A 26,140-nucleotide genomic window follows, 5' to 3' on the forward strand; every position below is an offset into this window, starting at 1 on the left:
ATATATATATATATATATATATGCACTGAGATGAGGACAACCTATATTAACTATGTCTACTTGGTTAAGCCGAGATACAGCACTAGTTCCCTCTTTGTTCGTGAGATCTAGTAAACAAATTTAAATTTGAAATAGAAGAAGTACAAACTGTACATAGTCTAAAATGCATATTGTAAGGCCCTTATTTTGGCAATTTCCAGAAATACTTGAACCTATATATAAAAAATGCAAATCCAAAGCGTGCTCTTTGATCTACATATGGTTAATAGATTATAAGCCTCTAACTTAAATGCATACACACATCCTTATTTGAATATCAGGTGAGCAATCTACACCAGCATATCTTAGTATATCTTTCAACAAGACATCAAAGGTCCGCTATTGTTAAAGTTTATGGAAACTATTAAAATAATTTGCAAAATCCAGTACAACAAATTTTTAAAGTCCAGCGCATTAAGAAAATCTTCCGTTCAGCTTCTTTCTGGAGAAGAGCAAACAGCAGGCCTTAACCATCATTAGATCCAAGAAGACCCTTACCTTTCTTCCCGACAGAGGGTTATGTGCATGTCCTGTGTGTACAAGCACGTGCTTGTGTGTGCTCTTAAGTGGGTGTACGCTCGTGTATTTAGTCTGCAAGCAGAGTAGATGAAGATTACACATTCTTGATGAAAATATTGCTCAAACAATTCCACCCCAAAGGTTTAGTTTCACTTGGTGCTTCCCCTCCCCAACATACACATGCACATACATGCATACAAACGCCGCACAAATGCACTTGGAAAGACATGGAAAGAAGTCTATACATCAGCAGGAAACAGTAGTCCTGTATGAGGTAACCTGATCCCAAATTCTGCAACCATTTATCCGACACACTACACAAAGTCCTGCTGTCAATTTGGCATCTCTAAGTTGAACAGTTACAGTAGTCGAAGCTTCAATGCAATTAGTTCAGTGTGTGGTTGTTTTCTTGAAATCAATCTTGTCAACCTTGACTTCTCCATCAATCAATTCATAGACATATACCACAACACGAAGTCCATCAATGTCCATAAGGACAAAGCTGGGATTAACATCATATGTGACACTGCTATATGCACCTGTTGCAGAGCCAGGGTTTATGACCACGCCTCCCTCATGCTTGTAGGCCTTGAATTGGTGAGTGTGGCCAGTAACAAGGATGTCCACCTCCAGTTGCCTCTGAAGCATGGCTAGAGAATCCAAGTCACCCCATGGGACAACCTTCATTTCAAGCAAAGACCAATTAAATATTGCATGAAACAGAAGAAACTAAGCAAAACCAGGTCATTAGAAGAAAAAACCATCATAATTTAGTGGTAGGCCATCTGCATTCCTGTTCTTCAGATATGATTAATAAGTTGTGGAAACTGATCAAGTTGAAATTGCTTAAGAAGTTATATAACCGAGCGTGAATTGTCATTATTTTTTGATGGTTCATACGCTCCCATGTTCACTTACTCAGCAAGCTTCCAGTGTCAAAATTGAAAATTTAGAAAAATGAGAAACCAGATCTGCTGTTTAGTATAAAGATACTAATGTGTCAGAAGTAACTGAATTGTGGCTGTCAGCCTATCAGAGGGAGGGACTCGCTTCAACTCTCCTCCAGGTATTGGTCACCTGTTGTTGTGGAGTGGACAAATCTTGGAACCCTAGTTGGAGTGTGCCCCTGCAGTTCAATGTCTACATGGACCAATATACTTGCAGAAAAGAACGTCTACAAAGTGCAGCCTATCAGGGAGGGACTCGCTTCAACTCTCCTCCAGGTATTGGTCACCCGTTGTTGTGGAATGGACAAATCTTGGAACCCTAGTTGGAGTGTGCCCCTGCAGTTCAATGTCTACATGGACCAATATACTTGCAGAAAAGAATGTCTACAAAGTATCCGGTGAACACGTCACATTTGTTCGTTTACTCTGCTCATATATGTGGATGGTCTGATCAGTAAAAACACAGTATTCCAGTCAGGATAATACAACATCTATGAAGGTTCTGTAGAGGTTCAGAAAACAATCAAAGACCCACAGTGCAGAAAATTAATTATTCAAAAAACAGAACATACACCTGAAGAACACATTTAAGGTGTGAACCATAGCAATATAACATGATCAATCGATATGCGGGCTCAGATTGTGATAACAGTTAGGAGATATTATTCACATCCTGCCAACAGGTAACCAAGTAGAGAAAACACATATACAGGCTACATATATATATATATATATAAATACACACACACAGATGTGTCCGGACAGTTTAGCTGAAAGAGAAAAGTGTCTATGTGTTCATGTATGTGTACAAACAATAGGAAATGTGTGCGTGCAAGTTGACTGAAAAAGTAAGCATCCAAAAAATTAACGGAAGTGAGGTCACACAAGAAGAATCATACCTGATGGCCATGGCAAAGTCCAAGCTTAAACTGGCCAATCGTGAGGGTTTTAGTCTCTGGATAGCGTGCATCCTCATCATATTCACCACGAGTAATGTGCAAGTCTGGACAAAGACTCTTCAAGTAATCATGGACTTCCTGTATAATATCAAAAAGAAAATTATTGAACTTAAGGAAAAGCAAAGTCACTTATGAGAAAGAACATAATAGAGAAGAGGAAGGCAGAAAAAACAGAGATTAAAGCCTACAACTGTCAGAGACCACTTCAAGGAAAGCAGGCCAGGTGAGATGGAGAAAAGTATCTGAACGGCAGGAACTGAATTTGATAAAAATAGGTCAAGAGAAGAATGCAATATTTCCATACTAATCCTGCAGCCATCAATGTACGACTGCAAAGTTCAACTGTAGATGCTTTCTTCTGACCTAATACAGCATGAGTGTTGTAAACAAGACAACGCCAAGTAGCAGACTTTGCTTTTGCATCATTTAAACTACTTTCAGATCTTCTAGATGACAATGAATTCAGTTTCAAACTAAGGACAGAGGTCCAGCTATACAGTGCAGCCATCAATGTACGACTGCAAAGTTCAACTGTAGATGCTTTCTTCTGACCTAATACAGCATGAGTGTTGTAAACAAGACAACGCCAAGTAGCAGACTTTGCTTTTGCATCATTTAAACTACTTTCAGATCTACTAGATGACAATGAATTCAGTTTCAAACTAAGGACAGAGGTCCAGCTATACAGTGTGAGAGAAATTCTTGAACCATGAGACGTTTTTCCATCCATCAGCCAATGTTATATACACTCTACTGTTATGTTTTTTTCTGATGCAACAGAAAGCTGTCAACAAGGAAGCGAAAAGCAAAGCCCCTTCAAGAGTACATATCGCGCAGGGACATTGAAAACCCATGAAATTTAGCCAGAGAAATCCACAAGAAACTTTCTTAACTTGTTTAAATAATGACAGAAGCAGAGATTAGGACAAAAAAGAACTGATGTCTGGTTCCCAGTTCAATTTACAAAAAATTCTTCAACATCCATTGGGATTCTTTTACAGTATTTGGCTGACATATAAACGCCAACCTTTTCATCTACATGCACTCCATATACCTAAAAAAGTTTCAATATTTCAAACTGGTGGGTCTTTAACGTAAGAAGCAGCGGATGAAGGACCAATCTTTTTAGCTGATAAATTTGCAGACTAAACGATCCCTTTTAAATTTGGTTCCTTGGAGTCTACGCTCATGATAATCTACTACAGCGGCACACATGCAGGTAGTGCCCGCTAACACCAAGGAGAGTTGACAAGAAGTGTATTCTTTTCAAGATCGCAATCTAGATCATCGTAATTGTTGACTCTAGAATCTTCACCGAAACTTTCTTCTCTTATTCCGCCAAAACGTTTAGAAGAAACGAGCAAGACTCTCCCACAAAGTCAACCTTTGCACGAGAAATAAATTACCTCAAGAAAAGGGAAATCGTGAGAAATGGAAAAGCAAAGCAAAACGATCATCAAACCTAAACCTACCAACAACCACGATACGCTTTCCGTGTAATGGAAAGATTGTTACCTTTATGCACAGGTTTCCGGGACAAATTATGTGCTGAATCTTTCCGGGAACAAGCATAGACTTGAATTTAGCAGGCAGATCGGCTGCTCTATGTGGGATGTGAAGATCTCCAAGGGCAAGCACGAGCACCATCCTTCTTCAACACCACCGTACGATTTTCTTCAACCTGGAAATCTCATAACAAACGGAACAAGGCCAAATGAAATGATCAGACAACTGGAAAGGAGAAAGAAGACTATCTTCCGACGAAGAAGAAAATTATTTGTGGGTAGTGGGTAGTGTTATAGTGAAATGAAAAGTAGTTACCCAAGGTAAACATCGACAAAAGGTTAAGATTTGAGAAGAGAAGTAAGATGCCAACCTTTTGAAGATCCAAGAGGATACATGAATGGAGAGAACGAAAGAGAGAAACCACCGGCTAGTGCGGGTTTCGAAGTTTGCCTTCGTGATCTACACCCACCAGGGCTCCCTGATGGAACCAGGTCGGCAGTTCAGTAAAATTCGGGTCGAGTTCCTCCAGCTCCCAAGAGGTCCGGTTCAAACTATGCTCGAGTTTCAAGTGTTCTCCTTTTATTCAACAGATTTGTTAAATTTTCAGAATCTAGTCATTGTCATCATTCACCAATGCCAATGCATGGGGTGCCCACACCAGCCCATCAAAAATTTCGTGGGAAAAATTCAAATTTACAATGTCATGAAGTAAAAATTAAGTGGGACTCCCGCATCAGACCTGGGCTAGTGATTCAAGTGCCCTTCAGCCAAAAAAAATGTAACTCTGCCACGGATTGTATCCAAACAAAAACTAGGTTACATAAAATTTGAAAATCAGGTTTCAGGTTGTTAACCAAGCAAAACTTTTGTTTTTATACAAAACCAAGTTTCTACATAACTGGGTTCTGCAAAACTTATGTTTAGATGTGCATCAGAGCCCTTCTCTCAAAATATAGTTTTGAAGATAGTTGCAATATCCATTCCAAATTGTAATGCAGTGTCTTCACAATGACTAGTGCTATCAAATGTCAGAAGGGATTGTCGAAACCATAATTCGCATCTTGGATTTTATGGAACCAGGCGCTGTGGTGTTCCAATAGAAGCGGTTCACAGTGAAATCTGATTTTTCACATTAATCTTTTACCCGTAATAATATGAAAAGGGGGTCGGGCTTCAGGATCTTCAAGAACAGTGGTGCTGAGTTTATCGACCCTTTTGACTCAAAGGTTCTATTTCTTGATTGGGGCAAAAGGGATATATCTCAATGGTAGAATGTCACCACCAATCCTTGTCATCAATTATCTATAGCATATAACCATCTTGATTGCAGAAATTACCGAACAGATTTGCAGAAATTACTCAACAGAACTTTGAGAACAAATGCATTTCACTGGGTGACTGAATGCCCTTGCTAAATGCGTTTCTGGTTTTTTGAGGACTTATTTAGACATTTATATTGGATTTTCTTAACCTTAAACAAGAAGAAATCTCTCTCTCTCTCTCTCTCTCTCTCCCCCGCATCAACATATTGCACAAAATTTTGGATTGGATTATTTGGTTGAAAATTTGCACACCCAACATGACTACATATAAATCAAATTTTACTTTGTCTTTCCAAGATTTCGATGTCAATCTGAATCAGAAAACACAAGTCACTAGGTACATTAACCACTTGTCATGAGACATTCCCCAAGTCCATGATGTATATAACGAAAAATAGACGGTGTGAAATTCCAGCACCACAAGAGTCAAATAACCCAGGTGATCATTACTTGATAAGTTCAAGGATGAACTTTGTGGTACATACTTTTAAAGGGAAAGTAAACGGTATGATAAATTGGGGTAATCTGTTCATTCAAGTCAGACGGCACAGAATGGTGTGAAATGCAAACCAAGAAATCAGCTTGTCGCTATATCCTTACAGTCAGTGAGGATGAAATATCACGTCTTTGTTCAGGTTTTCAAAAATGTTTTCGGAAGACAAACAATTTACCAACTTTTTGAGGAAAATTTTATGTCACTAACATCTTAAAGAAAAGTCATCGCTTACCACTTAACAGAAACCGTCAAAGAAATATGTGATAGAAGTCCGGTTTTATGCAAAATTTCCCCACATGCAAGAAAACTGTCAAACCACAGTACAAACACGGTTTGCTGCTTCGCAGGCTCAAACTAACATTATTGGACAATGGAAGGCATCAGGCATCTCCATGGCCTATCAAGGTGAGAAGCAACTCCCGGTAGTCACCTGAGGTATCATCCACAATGGCTTTGTCCAATATTGGACAATGGAAGGCATCAGGCATCTCCATGGCCTATCAAGGTGAGAAGCAACTCCCGGTAGTCACCTGAGGTATCATCCACAATGGCTTTGTCCAACCCGACACCATTCACTTTGAGGTATTCCTCCTTGATCTGCTTCATATCAACTTCAGCTCGTGTAACCACCACCCTGGTTAATGCTCCTTCATCAGTTCCAAGTCTGTTGATTGCCTTGCTGAGAACGTCCACAAAATATTTCTCTGGAAATACTAAGCATTGTATCGCTGCTTTCAGTGCACATACATACTCATCTTTGGAATCAACCTTAAGATCCTGAAGACAGTGAATTTTACGATTTCATATTTCTGAAAAAGGGAATGGATTGCTAATACTGAAAGTATCATGACCGATCTCTACCTCGTCTATAGGGTTCCCAAAAGAGTCCTTGTAATGGCTAAATGTTGCACTCAACTGTGCTTTGCTACGGGTAGTCAAGATCCTGATTACATCTTCATGATTCACAGCATTGCCATTTATCTTGTCATGCAGTATCTCTGCCTCTTTCTTTGCAAGATCACTATCAACCTCCACTCCAGGATAGCGATATGAACTAACTAGACCCACCAAAAGCTGAGGAAACACATAATCGTTTAGTACAAGAACTGACGTTCAGGACAGCCTTAAAATTCAGGCATGCATTGTGAAAGGTTGCACCTTTTGAACCTTTGGAAGAAGTTTACTAGTCATGAACTCCATTTCCAACATATAAAAAAAAAATTAAACACCATATTATGCTGCATTACAAGAGACAAATGTTTCAATATAACTGTAAAAAATTCAAAAGGTATAGAATTTGATCATTATCTGCAAAGATAACCACAGGGGCAGAAACATGGCAGTAAATGACTCGATGGTAATTGGTTCATTCAGACAACCAGGGGCAGAGAAAACCATTGTCACCCACGTGAAGATCCTAAAATTCGAAACTTATAAACTGTATGAAGTTAACTGTATGAAGTTCAAACTTACTCAAATCTATCTTCAGATGGAACAGACAAAGCAATAAATGCAGTTATTGGTACCTCACATTAATAATGATTCTGGAGAAATGTCAACATACGTAGATGAACTATGAGAAAAATAAAAATAAAAAATAAAACTGAAAATGGAAAAGCTAAGCATGAGAGACAACTATAAGCGTGAAAATACTCATGGTTTTTGGAATACTTACAGCATGTCATTCATGAGGCATGTAAATACAAGGGATGGAAAGAGAAATGAAAGACCTTCAAGAAAACTCCTATTCCTGTTGGGCATCAGGAAGTAATGGAACAGAAAAAATATGGCAATCCATGAAAGGGCCTAACATGAGTAAGTCTAAGTCAATAGAGATAGAAATATACTGAGTGCAAACTGGATACATGGAATCATGGACATGAATCCCATTGAATTTAGAAAAAAAAAGGACATAATGATATGCTTGAGGAAAAAGATATATACACCTTACGGTAGCCGCTATCTACGTGTGGTGCAACATCCTCTTCAATTGATCTCTTAAAGCGAGCATGATATGCCTCTCTAACAAGCAGTAGTTCCTTTGGAGACCTTGCACATGCTATCTCTATGAGGACAAGGTTTTTAGGATCCCACCTCCTAATAGTTTGATTGGCCAACAATGCATCACGTTCAGCTGGGTCCAAGGTCCACAGAAGCACAGCACTCTGGTTTAAAATATTTTAACAGCCATCAAACATGGATTTATTTAATGAAATTGACACAGTTTGCGTCAGAGAAAACATTGACACCTTAACTAAAATTTTTTCCAGCACTTGCTCAAAAAGTAAAACTAGACAGTGATCATGAGCACAACCTCAAAGTCATTTGAGAGCTCCTCCTTTAGATCCTTCAGGAGACTTTCTCCATAAAGTTCAGAATAGGTATTCCTAATTAATTTGAGTTGGGCTGCATTTCTGTGCCCAATTATGGAAATAATCAACTTCTCGTTTGTTCCCCAACCTGCAAAAATAAGCGTTATTTACGTGAAGAGATGGATTGATAAAATAAAATATCAGTTGCATACGACATTGAAATTTGTGCATTTCATAAACACCAAAGCCCTGAGATTTTTCAAGGGTAAAGCAAGTGACTGGAAAGCCAGATGACAAAATTTGACTGTGTAAGTGATGGGCATCCAGTTTTGCTCATTTGAGTTACGATCAAACTCCCAGTTGCAGAGATACAAGGTGAATGTTCAAGCAATGCCTTGAAACATGCATGGATACACAAAGTGCATCTGAGTAAGTCAAGTTCCAACTCAGCCTACTATGATCAAGGGGCAATCCAAAAGCTGGCTAATAATCAATCACAGTTTTTAACTTGTGAAGGGGTCAGATTGGAGTCCCATTTCCATGATCAACTAGTGAGAAATGTTTGTACATTCGCTAGGCACTTTTCAAACGAATTCTGTAATTCAGCAGTTGAGCGACCACTCGTGCAACCTTATTGCACTAAGGCAGCACAAAAGCTTCAAAGATTGAACTTGCGTAAAAGATATTTGATGGCACAGAGACTTAAGATTGGTTTGGTGACTCCTCTTGAATAAATTTATCATTATATCTCCCTGCTAATGCCTCCCCACTTTCAGCATGAAATTAGTTTGATCCAACATCCTTTATCCATAAATATTTTTCCAATTTCCACCAGAACATAATTAAACGTCGCTCATAAACTCAGAAACTCCGGTATGTCACTCTCACAAAATATCAACCAGATTACCATAATATTCACATACAAAGACATACCCGAGGATAGAGTGGCCAGATACGCATATAATACCAATCACATAAATCAACGTCAAATTTTCACCTGCAAATAAATGCTTTATTTTAATTTTTTATAGATGAGTGGTTCATGAATTTCTCCTTTTATATTAGCAAGGCAACTCATTCCTTTACCATAATTCTTCCATTTCTCCATGCCATAACCAAATGGTTACCTAATCAACGGATAGATTATCTGTGGCGAACAAAAGATCATGCTTATAAAGATCATTTAGATTACGCACACGAGAAGGATTTTCAGTAGAGAGAAGGAATCTAAAAAAAGTAAAAAAGAGAAAAACTTTAGGGAGACAACGGACAAGAAAAAGACAAAAGGCCATGAGTAAATCAACAAGTTGAGGGAAAGGGAAAGGGACGCCCATGAAACCAATCAGTTGCTTCACAATTGTGGGAAATGATAGGAAGTATAGAAGAGTATATATAACAGTAATAAAGGATCATAATGCGTTTTCATTCGGAATCCATAATCCCTGATCTCCATTCAACCACACGGACATGAGACAATTTTTCGTGTTCAACATCATTAGCGCAATGTTGATGACGATCCTGATTGTTAGATGGTCAGCAGTTGTGCACAGGAAAAAGAAAACAATACTAACAAGTCGACAATGTCTCAAGAGAAAAGTCAGCTCAAGCAAATTGAATGAAGAAAAATGGACAGACCCACGATAGATCTTGTGATCAAATTGTCGAATGGCAAAACTTTCTTACAACCGATAGATGGAACACATCGATTCTAGAAGATGGCATATAAACAATTCAAGAGAGGATGAAAGAGAGAATCTACCGGCAAAAGCAACTCTAAGTTGCTCGCAATCTTCGGATGGGGAGGGGACGGTCGGAGGAACGATCACAGTCGACATCTTCAAGCCTTTCTCCGATGAAAGCGAGATTGATCAGACTTCTTGCGACACGGCCTCCCTGTCTGTCGGCACATCGTCGGCGTCTACTCTTTTTTATACTTGGACAGATGAAGGGCATTGGGTTCCTCAATTTGCAATGAAAGACCCCAACTCCTCTCTTTTTTTTCAGCATATCAACGATCCACATACAAGTTGTCAATCTGAATGAATGATTTGTGAAAGTTCCTTTTCATATTTCCCTTTGTTACCCGCTAACTAATTTCAAAGTGTGGCTAAGGTAGGTAAAAATTCTGAAATCGTGTTGTAACTGAATTGAAGCTTTCTTTTGAATGAATAAAACAGTTCCTTCTCTTTTTTGTTCCTTGGCGTCGCCAACATGCAATTCTCAGGTCAATCAAGGAACCATTTATGCGTTGTTGACAATAAGTAGAAATTGATGGGTCCAACTTCTTTCTCCTTTTTCAAATGATACTTTTAAGCCAGTTTTCTAAAAAAAACCTGATTTTATAAAAACCAATTTTTTTGAATGAATTTTGACGGCCCCCAAATGCTCCAATTATTTTAGAACTCAGTTTTCAAAGGGGCTATCCTGCTAGTTTCTTCAGTAGTGATCTTGGCTATCAATTCAGTTCACATAATCAAAGATTATGATAAAAGAAACCAAATTAGTTACATGGAAACCCAGCCCGCTTGGAAAGACCTTCCAATGAAAATATTTTATAATACAGACAATATATTTCAGGAGTAGTTCTTCAGGCGTCTGACAGTAACAAAGGAAAACGCTCTCCTCCTTTATGGAGCGGGTTACAATTTTCCAGGTAAAATACTTTAACGTGCACGTAAGGAAAAAAAGGTAAGAGAAAGTGTCAAATGTCGCCTTTTAAACTAGAAAAATCTTTCTTGAAAATTTTTCCCATGTTTGTTTGTTAAGGAGTAAGGTATGGACAGAGCCATCGCCAAAACAATCATTGCCGACAGGCGAAAAATTATAACGACTCCACTGGGGATCGAACCCAGAATCTCTGGTTCCGTAGACCAGCGCCTTATCCATTGGGCCATGGAGTCCTGATTGAGAAATCTTTTTCAGTGCATTTTGAAAATGGTAAAAACAATAAGATGTTTAGCACAGCAGGCTATTCTTAGGGATCATGTGACAGGATTTTTGAGGTCAATCTAGTGATTTCTTCGCATGGTCTTAAAGGGCAGGGTTGATGGGAGTAGGACTGCTTATGCTTATGCAAATGTTTAACATTACTCTTAAGCGAAACCTTGTGTACCCTTTTATTGCAAAGGGGCGTTGTGTTTTTTTTTTTTAGACTACATCTTTTATGGACAATCACTAAATCCTAAATTTTTTTTTTCAGAGTATCAAAAGGCATAACTGGTCATGTCAGTATGAGTGTGACACTGATGAGGTGTCTTCGATTAGATTTTTATGGATACTATTTTTTTGAACTGTAAACGATGTCATACAAAATACTCAAGTAAAAGAGTGTATCGTATGACCGTCGTGATCTCGAGAAAGAGCAAATCAAATATCTGCCTCTCTTTCTTAGTAAGCTAAGAATTTCTATCTTGCAAAGGCTGCTATAAGTCAGTTGAAGGGTAGTTCAAAGCATTCACCACAGACGATGGTTGTGATTCAACACCTACGCTTCATTCCTCAAAGCTTAAGCAATGGAAATTGTACAAGGTAAGGCTTAGGGTTTTATACTAAGAAATCAAGACGCGCTTCACTACTCCCGTCAGATGCTTCATTCCTCCTCCCCTCACCCCCTCGTCAGTGAAGACGAACCTTTTGCTGATAATGAGAATGATCGATCTTTCACGTATATATATCTCTATCTAGTGACAGCAAGGTAACTTGATTTGGGTTTATTTAGAAGAAACTGAAACTGAGTTTTCCAAAAACTTGATTTTGAGATGAATCGAGTCTCAAGTGGAAATGGAAAAGCTGCTGGCCTTCAGTCTCATTTTGGAATGAAGACTCCGTCCAGGTTTCAGGTGTGTTTTTTTTATCATCAAATTTCTTGAACATTCAGAACCTCGTTATAGTAATCCAAGTTACATAAAATGAAAACCAGGTTTGAGGTTATACAAGACTTGCTTTTACTTTTTGAAAACCTAAATACAGATCAGGTTTCTAAGTGGGTCTTTTGTGAAAATATAGTTTTGACATATAAAAGTTTAGTCTTGTATTGCATATTGTGAGGGATTTTCAAGAAGTTATAAGTGTGTTGAGATCTACCAAACTGGGTTGTTGCACTCAACAATTATCTTTACACTGTTTTGAAATTTAGTTTTGAGGATAGTTGCATTGTCAACTTTCAAATTTTAATGCTGTGTCTTGAAATTATGAGTTCCCTCTCTAATCCGTTTTTTCGTATTATTTTTGCATCCGTGACAACATGAAAAGATCTGGCTTCAAGCCGTTCAAGAAAATGTGTCATTGAGTATATCATCCCTTCAACTTAGGCTGGTCAGTTACACGTCACATTTTATTTCTTAGTAAAATTCTTCGATTATCCTCAAGTATATTATGAACTTTTCGATAACCCAAAACTTGTTGTTTGCAGAAAGTGACCAAAAGTTCTTTGAGAACAAATACATTTCACTGGTAAATGAATCACCTCTCACTGTGAGTTTCTGATTTCTTTGGCGTCTGATTTATGCGTTTATATTAAAACTTTTTAACCTTAAACAAAAAAAAAAATCATTGGGATACTTTACCAAGTCACTAGCTACATCAATCACTTGGCATGAAACCTTACCTGATGTATATTAAAAAGAATAAACGGGTGAAGTGCCAGCACCCAAGGTCCAAATAATACCACATGAGCGTCGCTTGATGAGCTCAAGGATGAAAGTTGGTGAACGTCCTTTTAAAGCAAGAAAAAAGGACGATATGTTGGGGGTGATCTGTTTATTCAAGTAAGATAGCAAACAGAATGGTCTGAAATGTAATTAAGAAGTCTGTCTGTCTGTGTGCCCTGACAGTCAACTAAGGATGAAAGGTCATGTCTTTGTTCAGTTTTTCAGAAACATTGTTGGAAGACTAACAATTTTGCCTACTTTTTTCAGGAAAACTTTATAAGCATCACCAACATCTTAAAGAAGTTATCGCTTACCACTGATGAGAACTTGCCAAACAAATAAGCAAATAGAGATCCAGTATGGTAGTGCAGAATTTCTTCATATGCAAGAAACCGTTAAACCACAAACGCAAACACAGTTGTCTGTGACATGGAAAAGCAAACAACATTATTGGAGAATGGGAGGCATCAGGCATCTCCATGACCTATCAAGGTAAGAAGCAGCTCCCGGTAGTCACCTGACGTATCATGACCAATGGCTTTGTCCAATCCAACACCATTCACTTTAAGGTATTCCTCCTTGATCTGCTTCATGTCAACTTCAGCCCGTGTAACCACCACCCTGGTTAGTGCTCCTTCATCTGTTCCACGTCTGTCAATTGCCTTGTTGAGAACATCCACAAAATATTTCCCTGGAAATGCTAGACATTGTATTGCCGCTTTCAATGCACAGACATACTCATCCTTGGAATCAACCTTCAGATCCTGAAGACAGTGAATTTTATGATTTTGTATTCTTAAACAAAAAATGGATTGCTAAATACTGAAAGTAAGATGACCAATTTTTACCTCGTCTATGGGATTCCCAAAGGAGTCCTTGTAATGGCTAAATGTTGCACCCAACTGTGCTTTGCTACGGGTAGTCAGGATCCTGATTACCTCTTCGTGATTCACAGCATTGCCCTTGATCTTGTCATGCAGTATCTCTGCTTCTTTCTTTGCAAGATCATTATCGATCTCTGCGCCTTGATAGCGATATGAACTAACTAGACCTACCAAAAGCTGAGGAATTGCACAATCATTTTGTATAAGAACTGAGGTTCAAGACAACTGTAAAATTGAGGGATGCATTGTCAAATGTTACACCCTTTAAGCATAAATCGCTCGTGGTTGAAATTCCAACCTATAAGAAAAGCTAACAGCCACATTATACCGCATGAAAGGAGACAGATGCTTCTACATAATTATAAAGAATCACAAGGTAAAGGATCTCATTATTATCAGCAAAAGTAACCATAGAGCTAGAAACATAGTAGCAAATAGGATTGGATAGTTACCAATTACAGACAAACAAGAGCAGAACAAATTATTTTCACCTATGTGAAGATCGTAAAATTTGACATTGATAAACTGGAAAAAGTTCTGAACTTTTTATCTTCAGCTGGACAGACAACACAAGAAAGACAGTTACTGGTACCACTCGTTGAAAATGATTTTGGAGAAATGTCAAAATACATCGATGAATTAAGAGGACAAAGAAAACAAAACAAACCTAGAAATGGAAAAAGCTAAGCATGAGATACAACCATAAGCACCAAAGTATTCTTGATTTCTGAAGCACTTATATAATACCTTTAATGGAACATGCAAATTCAAGGGATAAAAAGAGAAACCGAAGATCTTCACATAAGAAAATACTATCCCCATTGAGCATCAGAACGTAATGGAGCAAAAGGAATCTGGCATTCCATTAAAGGGCCTAACATAAATTTACGTCACCAGAGATAGAAATATACTAAGAATGCTAATTGAAGACATGGAATCATTGGCATGAATGCCATTGAAATAAATAAAAAATTGGAAGATAATGATATGTTTGAGGGAAAAGATGTATGCACCTTACGGTAGCCACTTTTTACGTGTGGAGCAACATCCTCTTCAATTGATCTCTTAAAGCGAGCATGATATGCCTCCCTAGCAAGTATTAGTTCCTTTGGAGACCTTGCACATGCTAATTCAATGAGAACATGGTTCTTCGGATCCCACTTCCTAATAGTTTGATCCGCCAAGAAAGCATCACGTTCAGCTGGTTCCAAGGTCCAAAGAAGCAAAGCACGCTGGTTTGAAACATTTTAAACAACCGTTAAACATCGATTTATTTGACAAATTGACCAATTTGACAGAAGAAAAAATATTGATGCCATAACTAATAATTTTTAAAGGCGTTTGCTCAGAAAGTAAAACTAGGACAGTGGCTATGAGCACAACCTCAAACTCCTTTGTGAGCTCCTTCTTTATATCCTTCAGGAGACTTTCTCCATAAAGTTCAGAATAAGCATTCTGAATTAATTTAAGTTGGGCAGCATTTCTATGCCCAAGAATGGAAATGATCAACTTCTCGTTTGTTCCCCAACCTGCAGAGATGAATGTCATTTACGTGAACAGATAGAATTGTGCATTTAAGACTGTACAAACAGTAAATCCCCTATGGTTCTCAAGGATAAAGCAAGTAACTGGGAAGCCAAACCACAGAATTAGTTGATGGTAACCCATAACTCCAGTCAGTGAAGTGACAATCAAACTCAAACTTACAGAGACACAAGGTGAATGCTCAAATTAATGCCTGGAAACATTTACAGCCATACAAACTGCAATTGTGTCCGTCATGTTCAAACTCAGGTTACTATGTTCAAGGACAAGTCAAAAGCTGGTTCTTCATCATTGGTCACGGTTTTTTATTTCTGAAAGGATCAGATTTGAGTCTCATTTCAGTGATCAAGTAATGAGCACCCCACATGCAGGATGGAATGTTTTTAGACTCTCATGAATAAGCAGGTATGCGAATTCTTGCAAGAATTCTGAGATTCAGCAGTGGAGGACCACTCCAGCAACCTTATTGCACTAAGGCAGAAACAATGTTTCAAAGATTGGACTTACATGAAAGATTTTTTATGGCATAGAGAATTTAGACCGGCTTGGTCATTCTTCTTGAATGAATTTATCGTTACATTTACCATGCCAACGTCTTCTCACTTTCAGTTTGAACTTGGTTTGACACAACATCCTTTACCCACAATTCTTTTCCATCATGAGATACTTAAATGTGGGAGATCATTCATAAACTCAGACCATCACGTAGTCACCGTCACAAAATATCCTCCAGATAACCATAATCTCCGCAATCGAAGACATATACAAGGACAGGACGGCCAGGGAAGCATAAAATACCAAAAACATAAATCAACCCCAAATTTTCACTTACAAACGAACGCTTTAGTTTTAGAGACGAGTGGTTAATGGATTTATCTTTTTACAGCAGCATAAATCATTCATTTACTTTTCAATATCTCTATGTTACAACAAAATGCACAGTTGCCTAATGAACGAACACATTAGCTGTTGCAAACAAAAAATGCTTATAAAAATCATTTCCTTTGTTTTACGCACAAGTGAAGGATTTTCAGGAAGACAGGGAATTTAAAAAGAAAAAGGAGAAAAAAACTTTAGCGATACCACAATTAAGAAAAAGACAAAAAACTATAAGCAAATCAATAAGTTGAGGAAAAGAGAAAAGGATAACCATGAAGCCAATCAGTTGCTTCACAATTATGGGAAACAATAAGATGTTTAGCACAGTAAAAAATAACGATGTTAAGGGATCACGATGCGTCTTCATTCAGAATCCTTAATCCCTGAATCTCCATTCAGCCACACAGATATGAGACCATTTTTGTGATCATCATCGTAATGGTGATGACGATCCTGATGATAATAGTTAGACGGTCAGCAGCGATCATATCTTAGGAGAAATGTCGGCGTAAGTAAATCGAATTAAGAGATTCAGGTCAGACAAATCCTGATGACCCTTACCAGGAAAGGAGAAATTGGAAAAAACAAAATACCCAGGATAGATCTTGCGATCAAATTGTCGAATAGCAAGATTTTCTTCTGACTGATATATGGAACGCGTTGATTCCAGAAGATGGCATATCGAGAGAGAGAGAGAGAGAAAAAAAAAAGATTTTACCAGCAAAAGCAGCTCTCAGTTGCTCGCAATCTTCGGATGGGGTGGGGACGGTAGGAGGAACGGTCACCGTCGACATCTTCAAGCCCTTGTACGATGAAAGCGAAACTTATCAGACTCTTTTCGGATGAAAAACCAAGTTTTACTTCCGACATGGCCTCCCTGTCCCCGTATATCATCATTTTGAGAAATTTTTGTTCAGCCGCTTCTCTTTTATTCTTAAGACTGATAAAAGGCCCCACGTTCCTCAATTTACAAAGATATACTGTAGCTCTTCTTTCTCTTTCTTTAGCGAGTACCAACGATCCACAGGCTTGCGGCCAGCTCTAGTAAATGACTTCATATTTTCCTGAGAATTGCTTGTGTCTGTTAATGAGAAACAGATAAAATATTACCCGCTATACTGATTTTACAAGAACTTAAGTAGAGAAGTAAACAAACCATTGTTTAGCAGTTCAGCAGTTGTTTGAAATTATGTTGTAACAGAGTTACAGAAACGAAGCTATGTCTAAAATGATAATGAACAAGATTGTTCTTTTTTACTTTTGTTATTGGCCTCGCCAACACCAACGTGCAAGACTCGACTATTGTAGGCTTAGAGAAGCCATTGATGTCTTGTTTAATGTTCGATGCCTCAGACAAAATTCCAAATCAATTCATCAGTCTACAAAGTAACGGGCAAAAAGTGGAAGTTGTGCAGCCTTTTTAAGATCTACTAACAAGTCGTTCACCTCGGTGAACTTCACTTGTTTAAAAGATAAATTATCTGATTCATCAAACACGCTCGTGAGTAAAATGTGATCTTAATCTATTATCTTCGTTAAACCGGCCTATTTATGTATATGTATATCTATATGTGGGTGTGGCTGAGTATTCCATTACTTGATCCAATAAGCATTTGACATTCTACTTTTTTCAACAGAAAAAGGAAAAGAAAAACAGTGAACGAGAAAAATCCAGAAGCTTGGCTTGTTCTGTAAAAAATATGTTGTAAATAGCTATGAAAGCACATCAAAATATTCCTCGTACAACGCGTAACATATTTCACTCCTTCGCATTGGAGCAACCATGCTTCTGAAGCGCGCGTGACTAGAAATGTCTAAAACTTGAAGCCAAATAGCTCCCAGAGGCACTCCACTATAAAAAAGAAAGAGACACTAAAAATAACGCGACTCCACTGGGGATCGAACCCAGAATCTCTGGTTCCGTAGACCAGCGCCTTATCCATTGGGCCATGGAGTCGTCATTGCGTTGGAAAACATCAATTTTATTTACGTAATTTCATTAGTAAGTTTCTACCTCAAAATAAAAAGATATACTCTGACCGACTCCACTGGGGATCGAACCCAGAATCTCTGGTTCCGTAGACCAGCGCCTTATCCATTGGGCCATGGAGTCTTTGTTGATGATGTTCCCACATAAAATTGTAATGGAGCTTAATCATTATGCTTCACCTACATCAGAATTGGAACCGGACTTGTATTTGGGTGAGAAAATTTATGAATTTCAGGACCTATGAGATCCCAAGTAACTTACTGGATGCTACATTCTATGTGAAACTTGCTTGCGTACGTGTTGAGAAATTCTTGCGTCCAAAATCTTATAACCAATCACTCACGAAGACTGAAAATTAACATCGAGTCACTTAGGTGTTCGGACTAGACCCTGTCAATGACCCATTTTGATATCTTTGTTGGTATATCACATATTATTAATATAAGAAAGCGAGAACATGCTTTTACTTTACTAATGCATTTCTTCGAGGGCTTGTCCCTACTCCAACTTTGTCTTTTTTTCTCTGATGATAAAATGTTCTAAGATATAATATAAGGACAGATGAATAAGTTCCAAGTTGAATGACACCAATATCAAAGCAAGGGGCCTACACATTAATTCTCTTCCGTTCAAGTTCAAACGGGGGATCCACGAGTTCGGCCTTATTAAACCGAAAACTTTGTCTTATGAACGACACACGTAATAAAGAATCCAATTACGACACAAGTGTTCCGATTTTTGTGGCTGATATTGCTAGAGTCCGCGCTTACAATATTCTAAGATTAATTTGGACATTGTAAAAGTCACCAACTGCGGCTTTACCTAATTAGTTTAAGGCAAGTTGGAATTTGTTAACGTTATTGGCTTTAAAAAAGGATTAGTAACGTGATAATGAGTGGGAGCATGTTTTAAGTTGACAAAAGCAAGGCTAGGTGCCTGACGGAAGACAAGGATACATAGCTGTCTCATGAACCCCACAATACATGCCAAAACTATATATTAAACTTTCTTGACGCATTCTTTTAGTGGGTGTTTGATTTCATGAACATGAATCTGACTACAAAGCATGCCAAAACTATATATTAATCTTTTGTTGACGCATTTTTTTTTAGTGGGTGTTTGATTTCATGAACATGAATCTGATCATAGTATATTAAGGTAGTGCTCCTGTCCATAAAGGAAGATAAGAAACCGGCGAATATTCTACTCTACTTCAGAAAAAATAATGAAGTGAAAGAAGAGCCTAAAAAAATCTTGGAAGCAAACATAATATAATCTATAATTTTTTGTGGCAGATGCATGAAATGGTATATTACAGCTCCATCGGCGCAAACGCCTTTACAAATAATTGGTAGCGTGCAAACAACTTAATAACAAATCTCCCCTAAGAGGGTGTTTGTAACAACTCGACCCACTCTTGAGCTCGAGCCCTTAGTTCATTAATGATCTCATTTTATAAGTCCTTGAAGATCCCTCACAATCTTCGATACAGGACTAAACTTTTGGGGTGTTACAGTGTTTGGTAATGGAACATCGCAAAACAGTGTTTCATGAATGTGCCCCCCAACAAATTGTGGCACATTTTATGTAACCCAACATTCCAAATAACATCGTGTTTCAATTACCAAGAAAGAAAACTTCAAGTATACAATAAGAAAGTGCAAATACAATCATGATGTTTATTATTTGCCTTTCTGCAATATGTGAATCAATGTTTTAATAATTTTATGAAACACCCTAATGTGTTCTTTCATTTTTTTTCTATAGAGATTTTAGGGACCAAAGCTCCAAACTGAATGAAGACTGCTTTTATTTTGGTGCAATTTTTTAGTAGGCATCAAAGATTATATTATTGCAGATCATGTTCACCAACCCGAGATTTATTATTGCTCTATTTGATGCCCGGATATGCTATGGGATCCAGGCAAAGACAATGGCCCTTGTTAAAGTGGTCAGGAAGGAAGGCAAGGTATGAGCTGCTGGTGAGTTTGCAAGTTGGACCCTGCTACACATCAAGATTCAAAAAGCATTCCAGACAGGGGCCGAGGCAGGTGTGCGCAATGTGTGGGCAGTTGTCCACAAAGTTTCTTACTTTATATTGATACATCAGAGAAAGTTTCTTCGTATATAATTTGGTGCGTCGTAAAAATTAAAAAAAAATTATAACTAGTGCCCCTTGGCCAGAATTTTCTAGGCTCCGTCATATTTCAAAACCAATTATATCTCAAATGTAATTTCTCTGCATGAAATTATTGTAGCAGAATTGAATCATCTATGTTTCCAGCAAATTGAATAATATGTCAACATTTAAAATGTAGTTCAGATTTTCAGTTTGGGTCAAGGTTGTGTTTGTTTGAGCTTGACTGAATGTCCTCGATACTCTTTACAAAATTCTTTGTAACATTGCAATGTTTGCATCAATTATACGTTCCATCCACCCCAAACAAATACGTACGTCCTAAATAAGTACATTTCATGCAGGGGCAAAATGTTGGATTTTTTTCAAGGGCGAACCAAACAGCCTAACCTAACCTAACGAACTTATTCAATTGTGACCTAGTTCTTCCATACATGATATTATCTGAGATTATATATATATATTTTTGGTATGAATATTGTTTTGGAAGTGTCAATGTCAATATATATAATGAATGCTAGGATACGAACAGCTTTCATGCTTCCATGATTCTGAGACGAGCAGGTTTGACAACTGGGAGAAGCAAAATTTTCTTGAGAGAAAAATACCATAAATGAGACTTAATGGCACGTTGCAAACACGTGATTATGGAATGGGCCCCTGCTGGACATACATATCCAGAGATGCTCAAAACGACACTGGACTGCGTGCCAGGGTGGTTCCATTATTTCTTCCCCACTCCCTCTATAGTCTGCATTTTATTATTTATGCGCGCACACACACAAATAAGTGCTAATTAATTTCTTACTAATTCATTGTTATACGACTGATGTTTTTCTTACGATCTTTTGTGAAAACAATATAAAACAAAATAATTCAGCAAAATATAATCCCTCTCTAAATTTAGGTCAAAAAAATCCGATCCGACGTCATTTTTTATATCCGAATTGTCAAACTTTTTTCCATATATCCTGTTGTTTTTTTTAGTTAGATATCATTTCTAAATTGGATTTATTGACATCCATCCTCAACTTGAAAATTCTAAATTGAGTTTGCACTTGTTATTCTCGTAGCAAAAAAAAAATGTAATGTACATTGTTTATATTTGTTAAAAAAAAAAACTATAATTGAAATGTATAATTCAGTGGCACTCGCAGCAGCGAAAAGTTAGCTACCCACTCCTTAAAGATGAGGTGAAAAAAGAAAAAAGAAAAGGGCTGTAAAAGGAATTAATGGTTGATACAGGGGGCATGTTGGGCTGGGTCGGACAAGTTCACCACGATGGGAAAATGCCAACTCTGAGAAAGCAGCTTGAGTGGGGCTCTGAGTAATGACAGCCTTGTTTCACGCACCGTCCGGACTCCACCCTTCCCACCCATTCATTTAACAGTTCATAAATTAGAGGAGGAAATTTTATCCACGCTCCCATCCTTTAGTTGTAATCCAAAATACGGCCCTTACATCCCCGACTACCTAAACATACGGCCATCATTTTTTAATTTTTTTAAAAGATCTGTCGTTGGCTAATGCACGTTAACCATATGCATTGATCAATGCAATATATGGTTGATATAAGCCCCGTATTAACTAACCTAAATTAATAAAAAAAAATTCATTCTTCTCTTTTAAGGCTGATACAAAATGTTGCATGTCGTCGATATACATCATTTTTTAAAATTTTTATATTGTTTTGAATCCTTTTTGACAAAATATCAATATATGTAAAACACGGCTTTGCCTCTGAAACACTGTCGAAAATGTGTTTGATCGATGGTTGAAATAGGGTTTTTAAAAACTCACTTTTGGGAAAATGATATGTTCTCATATTGAGAAGGGAAGTGAATAACATAAACGGCTTAATTCTTCTTTACATGAAACACCGTGTTTTTGGGAGTATTAGCCAAACATACAAACTAGGTTTTAAAAAACGAATAGAAAACCATTTTTTTTCAAAACATAGTGTTTGCATTGCAAAAGACTTTGTGACCTTCATAAGCTTCAACAACTCAATTCTTCAAGAAAACATTTTCCCATCTACTATACAAAGGAAATAATATTTATTATCATTTCATTATTACAACTTGGGGGACTTCCTTTTCATCATAAAAGAAGTCACCAAGAATAGAAGGTCGATGATACTAAAATGATGCCATATCAAGAGATTACTCGAGCCTTAGTTAGGCAATTTGAGGAATTCTAGCTATTCCATGTCTGAAGGGAGTTTACTCAATGGGTTTGATCATCACGTTCAAGAAAGCAAACTTATACAGATCTTTCAAAGTTGAGAAACTCACTCAACCACTTCCAAAGCTCAAGAAAAAGTTAATCAAGTTGAGACCAAGAAAGCACCATGCTATCAAAGTATTAAGGAATACATGGAGACAAAAGAATTTGCTTTTAACCTATCAAGAAAGAACAATTAGCTACACAAAAGGTATTTTATCTTACCAAAAGCCCTTGTATAGGCGAAGCTTCAATTCAAAATACTCACAATATCTAGACAAGGACGAAATACAAGAAGTAATCAAGGAGGTACATGAAGGGATTGTCCCTGGACATGAGAGCAACCAAACCCTAGTGGAGCAATTAATCAGAACATGCTACTATTGGTTGACCATGTATAAGCATGTGAAGAGATGCCTCAAATGCCAGATGCAAGGCAATTCAAATCATGTACTGGTGGTCTCTTTACATTCAATAGTACTTGTCATGACTCTTTTCTGTGCAAACATTCAATGTGGTGGGCCCCATTAACCCATCTGCTTCTAATAGTCACAAATACTTCTTGGCAATGACAAAATACTTTACCAAGTCGCTTGAAGTTGTCACTCATAATTGTAGCGGCAAAACATGTTGTATTATTCATCTATAAGAACATCATTTAAAGATTTGAAGTGTCACATGACATTGCCTCAAACAACAGTTCAGTTTGAAGAATGAACGAGTGAGGGGTTTTTGTACCAAGTTTAGGATCAGACATCACTTCTATGTTGCATATTGTCTTCAAGGAAGTTGTGAGCGTATTCGCCAATAGGATTTTGATCAGACTATTGAGAATGATCTTGGAAACAAGCCACAACTAATACAAGAAGATTCATAATGTAACATCTCAGAAGTTTAGTCTCGTATCGAAAATTGTGAGGGATCTTCAAGGGCTTATAAAGGGAAGTTTTAATGAGATAATTGTCCTGATTCCTAGCCTTTTTATGATTGAAACCGAAACTGCTAGGAGGCAGGTTGGGATCCGCCGAACCATGGGCCCGAACCGAGGAGTGGGTCGGGTCGTTACAGTGGTATCATAGCAGTTTCAACACTCGGACCTGGGGTCCCACACGCACGGACGCGTGTGCCTTAAGGGGGGAGGATTGTAACACCCCAGAAGTTTAGTCCCGTATCGAAGATTATGAGGGATCTTCAAAGGCTTATAAAGGGAAACTTTAATGAGATGATTGTCCTGGTTCTTAGCTTTTTTAGGATTGGAACCGAAACTGCTAGGAGGCGGGTTGGGATCCGTCGAACCAGGAGCCCGAACCGAAGAGTGGGTTGGGTCGTTACACATAATGTGCTGTAGGCTTACAGATCCACCATTAGAACTCCCACCAATCCTACTTATGCTGAACTCGTATATGGGATGGATGTTGTCTTGCCGCTATGTGTACAAAAGTTTACATTGAAGTTTGTGTCTGTAGTTGAATTTTCCGTTGATCATTTTCAAAGGCCAAAACTTTAATTGAAATGCTCATTACCAAAGGTAGATGGTGGTACAATTGGATCTCTTGGATGAAAAGAGGTTGCAAGCAACAAAATATGCAAAATCCTATCGATAGAGAGTGACTCTATATTATGTTTAGTCTATCATAGAGCACAAGTTCAAAGGAAACAAAATGGTTCTCAAATATTCTATCCATGGAAGCATCGTCCACATAGAAAGTGTGCCGCAACTGAAATGGTCTTTACGTGATCAAGGAAGTCCTCCTTGTGAAATCTTACAGGTTGACTAATGCCAATGGAGTTGAACTGCCAAATCTTATAAATGTTCTTCATTTGAAGAATTTCTTTTAATATAATTCAATGTTTCTATCCTCAATGAAATATGTTCTTTTAATGACTAGACTTATCTCTTTCTCTCTCTCTTATCTGACCTCAATGTTCTCATTTCTGCCCTCATGTTGGGGCATTTTTTTAGAACATGAAAAATGTAATAGAATGGCATTACAAAGATATGTCAAAACATTTGTTTTGGAAATCACTTTTTGAATAAGAAGAAAATTTCAGGAAAACATGAAGAATTTCATAAAGCCCGCAAGTTTCGAACCCTAAGAGAAAATTCTAAAGAATTTCAAATTCACAAGGATCTCATAAAAGCATGAATCAACATCTACCTGCCGTCACAAGCAAACAAGTTCACAAGTACCCAGAGGCAAATGAACACGAGCACCCACAATCTTTACAAGTGTGGATTCTACACTTAGAGGCACAAGTATTTAGAAGTATACAAGCATTTACATGAGCACACAAGCATGCAAACATTCATAAGAGTGTTTATACCTTGATGAGAACTTGTCAATGCCATTAAAATGGTAATTCATAATCATGATAAACATGTTAAAAGGAGAGAATCCTGTCAGGAATATGATATAAACTGTGAGAAAGAAGAATTCCCTGAAATGGAGGAAGTCAAAGTTTAGAAAATGTCACTAACTTCGATGACCCAGTCGAATGCGAAAGCCAAGTGGAAAAGATGGGAACTAATCCGAGCTAACCAGGTATGGCATTGCAAATGAGCGTGATCTCTCTCATTTGCTAAAATTTTAGGTGGTCTCTTGGTGCAAAATTTTCATGCAGCCTTCACTTTTTTTTCTGATAGGCTGAATTAGTGAATTTGATTCAAAATTATTAGTGAATTTGATTCAAAATTATTAATTTTGAGTCAAGAAAGTGAGCTACTAGTGATGTTGTAGAGGAAATTGTTGTGCGCTGAACATAAAAAAGGACAATGGTAAAGATAGGCCCTTCTTGACAGTTGTCAGTAAAATAGTGCCGTGTATGTGAAAAATCAGAAGTATAAAGCTTATATTGAAATAACAGCAAATAGGCGGGCCCCTTTGAATGAAGATTTCCTTACAAAATCTTGTTAAAGATGGAAGAGCCGGTGGACTGGCGTTTTTTATATAAACTAGTGGCGTTGCTGAGATTGGAATGGAAGAGGTCAGGCGACTGACGCTCAACAACAGTCGGATCGTGGCCACAAATCAGATTTTCCGGGGAAGAAAATCTCACGACAATTCTGGAAATCTCCGATATATATATACATATTATATTTATCTGTAAAATATTATTATATATTGTTTTGAAAATAAAAAAAAAAACAGCTGAACAATGAGAAAAAAATTCTAAAATATTAAAAGTAATAAAGAGTAAATTACGTATGACGCGTCGCATCATCGAACAAGTGGGTCACTCAGATATATATATGGACATTATTTAACTAGACGGAGTACTGGTTTTTATCACGTTATTATTTTGTAAAATACATGTTCGACATAAAATAGTGTGCTATGCTGATATGGAAAATATCGTGAGTTTATGCCAATTAATTTAAACGTTAAGAAGAAAAGCCTTGCGATACAAAGAGAAGCCTTACAAATTAGAATGTTGGGGTGGTAAAATACATTTAAAGTTTTTTATAGTCACTTCTTTAAATTCTTTTCTCATTTGTTCCCATCTTTTCCAAGTTATCGTCGCGAAGATATTTTTCCCCGTTTTGTGGACCAGAGTGGAGCGGCCTCTTTCATGGACTCGGAGGCAAGCTCACCGTAGCACGTTAGGCGCGGCCCTTACCTCACCAGCCCTCAGTCTTGACTGGAAGCGGGGCTTCGTGGTTTTTTTTTTTTTTTTTTTGCTGCGGACGCCAAAATCCACGTGGCATTAATCTGATGGTTGGTATTAAAAAATC

General features: G+C 37.7%; 3 protein-coding genes and 3 non-coding genes across 7 annotated transcripts; all 6 read right to left on the reverse strand.

The window, feature by feature from the left end:
* Positions 1–642: 642 nt before the first annotated feature.
* On the reverse strand, positions 643–4,508 carry LOC116249242 (vacuolar protein sorting-associated protein 29). 2 transcript variants are annotated; one of them, XM_031622460.2, is made up of 4 exons: positions 4,286–4,508; positions 3,980–4,145; positions 2,405–2,542; positions 643–1,239 (listed from the first exon to the last, which is right to left on the reverse strand). In XM_031622460.2, exons 2-4 carry the CDS (start codon positions 4,109–4,111, stop codon positions 949–951), a joined length of 561 nt encoding a protein of 186 aa, XP_031478320.1. In that variant the 5' UTR covers positions 4,112–4,145; positions 4,286–4,508; the 3' UTR covers positions 643–948. The 2 variants fall into 2 exon arrangements, with proteins under 2 accessions (XP_031478320.1, XP_031478319.1); XM_031622459.2 differs by having other exon boundaries at positions 4,341–4,507.
* Positions 4,509–5,998: 1,490 nt separating this feature from the next.
* On the reverse strand, positions 5,999–10,082 carry LOC116249075 (annexin Gh1-like). Its single transcript, XM_031622191.2, has 5 exons — positions 9,860–10,082; positions 8,103–8,248; positions 7,735–7,953; positions 6,650–6,862; positions 5,999–6,565 (listed from the first exon to the last, which is right to left on the reverse strand). The coding sequence occupies exons 1-5, from the start codon at positions 9,933–9,935 to the stop codon at positions 6,269–6,271; spliced, it is 951 nt and encodes a 316-aa protein (XP_031478051.1). The 5' UTR covers positions 9,936–10,082; the 3' UTR covers positions 5,999–6,268.
* An 845-nt stretch (positions 10,083–10,927) lies between these two features.
* Positions 10,928–11,000, reverse strand: TRNAR-ACG (transfer RNA arginine (anticodon ACG)). The gene has a single exon. It is a non-coding gene; the product is annotated as a tRNA-Arg (tRNA).
* Positions 11,001–13,043: 2,043 nt separating this feature from the next.
* LOC116246940 (annexin Gh1-like) lies at positions 13,044–16,935 on the reverse strand. Its single transcript, XM_031618861.2, has 5 exons — positions 16,776–16,935; positions 15,017–15,162; positions 14,647–14,865; positions 13,598–13,810; positions 13,044–13,513 (listed from the first exon to the last, which is right to left on the reverse strand). Exons 1-5 carry the CDS (start codon positions 16,849–16,851, stop codon positions 13,217–13,219), a joined length of 951 nt encoding a protein of 316 aa, XP_031474721.1. The 5' UTR covers positions 16,852–16,935; the 3' UTR covers positions 13,044–13,216.
* A 1,006-nt stretch (positions 16,936–17,941) lies between these two features.
* On the reverse strand, positions 17,942–18,014 carry TRNAR-ACG (transfer RNA arginine (anticodon ACG)). The gene has a single exon. It is a non-coding gene; the product is annotated as a tRNA-Arg (tRNA).
* Positions 18,015–18,097: 83 nt separating this feature from the next.
* On the reverse strand, positions 18,098–18,170 carry TRNAR-ACG (transfer RNA arginine (anticodon ACG)). Its single transcript has one exon. It is a non-coding gene; the product is annotated as a tRNA-Arg (tRNA).
* Positions 18,171–26,140: the final 7,970 nt, after the last annotated feature.

The sequence above is a fragment of the Nymphaea colorata genome, chromosome 2 (assembly GCF_008831285.2).
Source record: "Nymphaea colorata isolate Beijing-Zhang1983 chromosome 2, ASM883128v2, whole genome shotgun sequence".
NCBI classification, from domain to species: domain Eukaryota; kingdom Viridiplantae; phylum Streptophyta; class Magnoliopsida; order Nymphaeales; family Nymphaeaceae; genus Nymphaea; species Nymphaea colorata.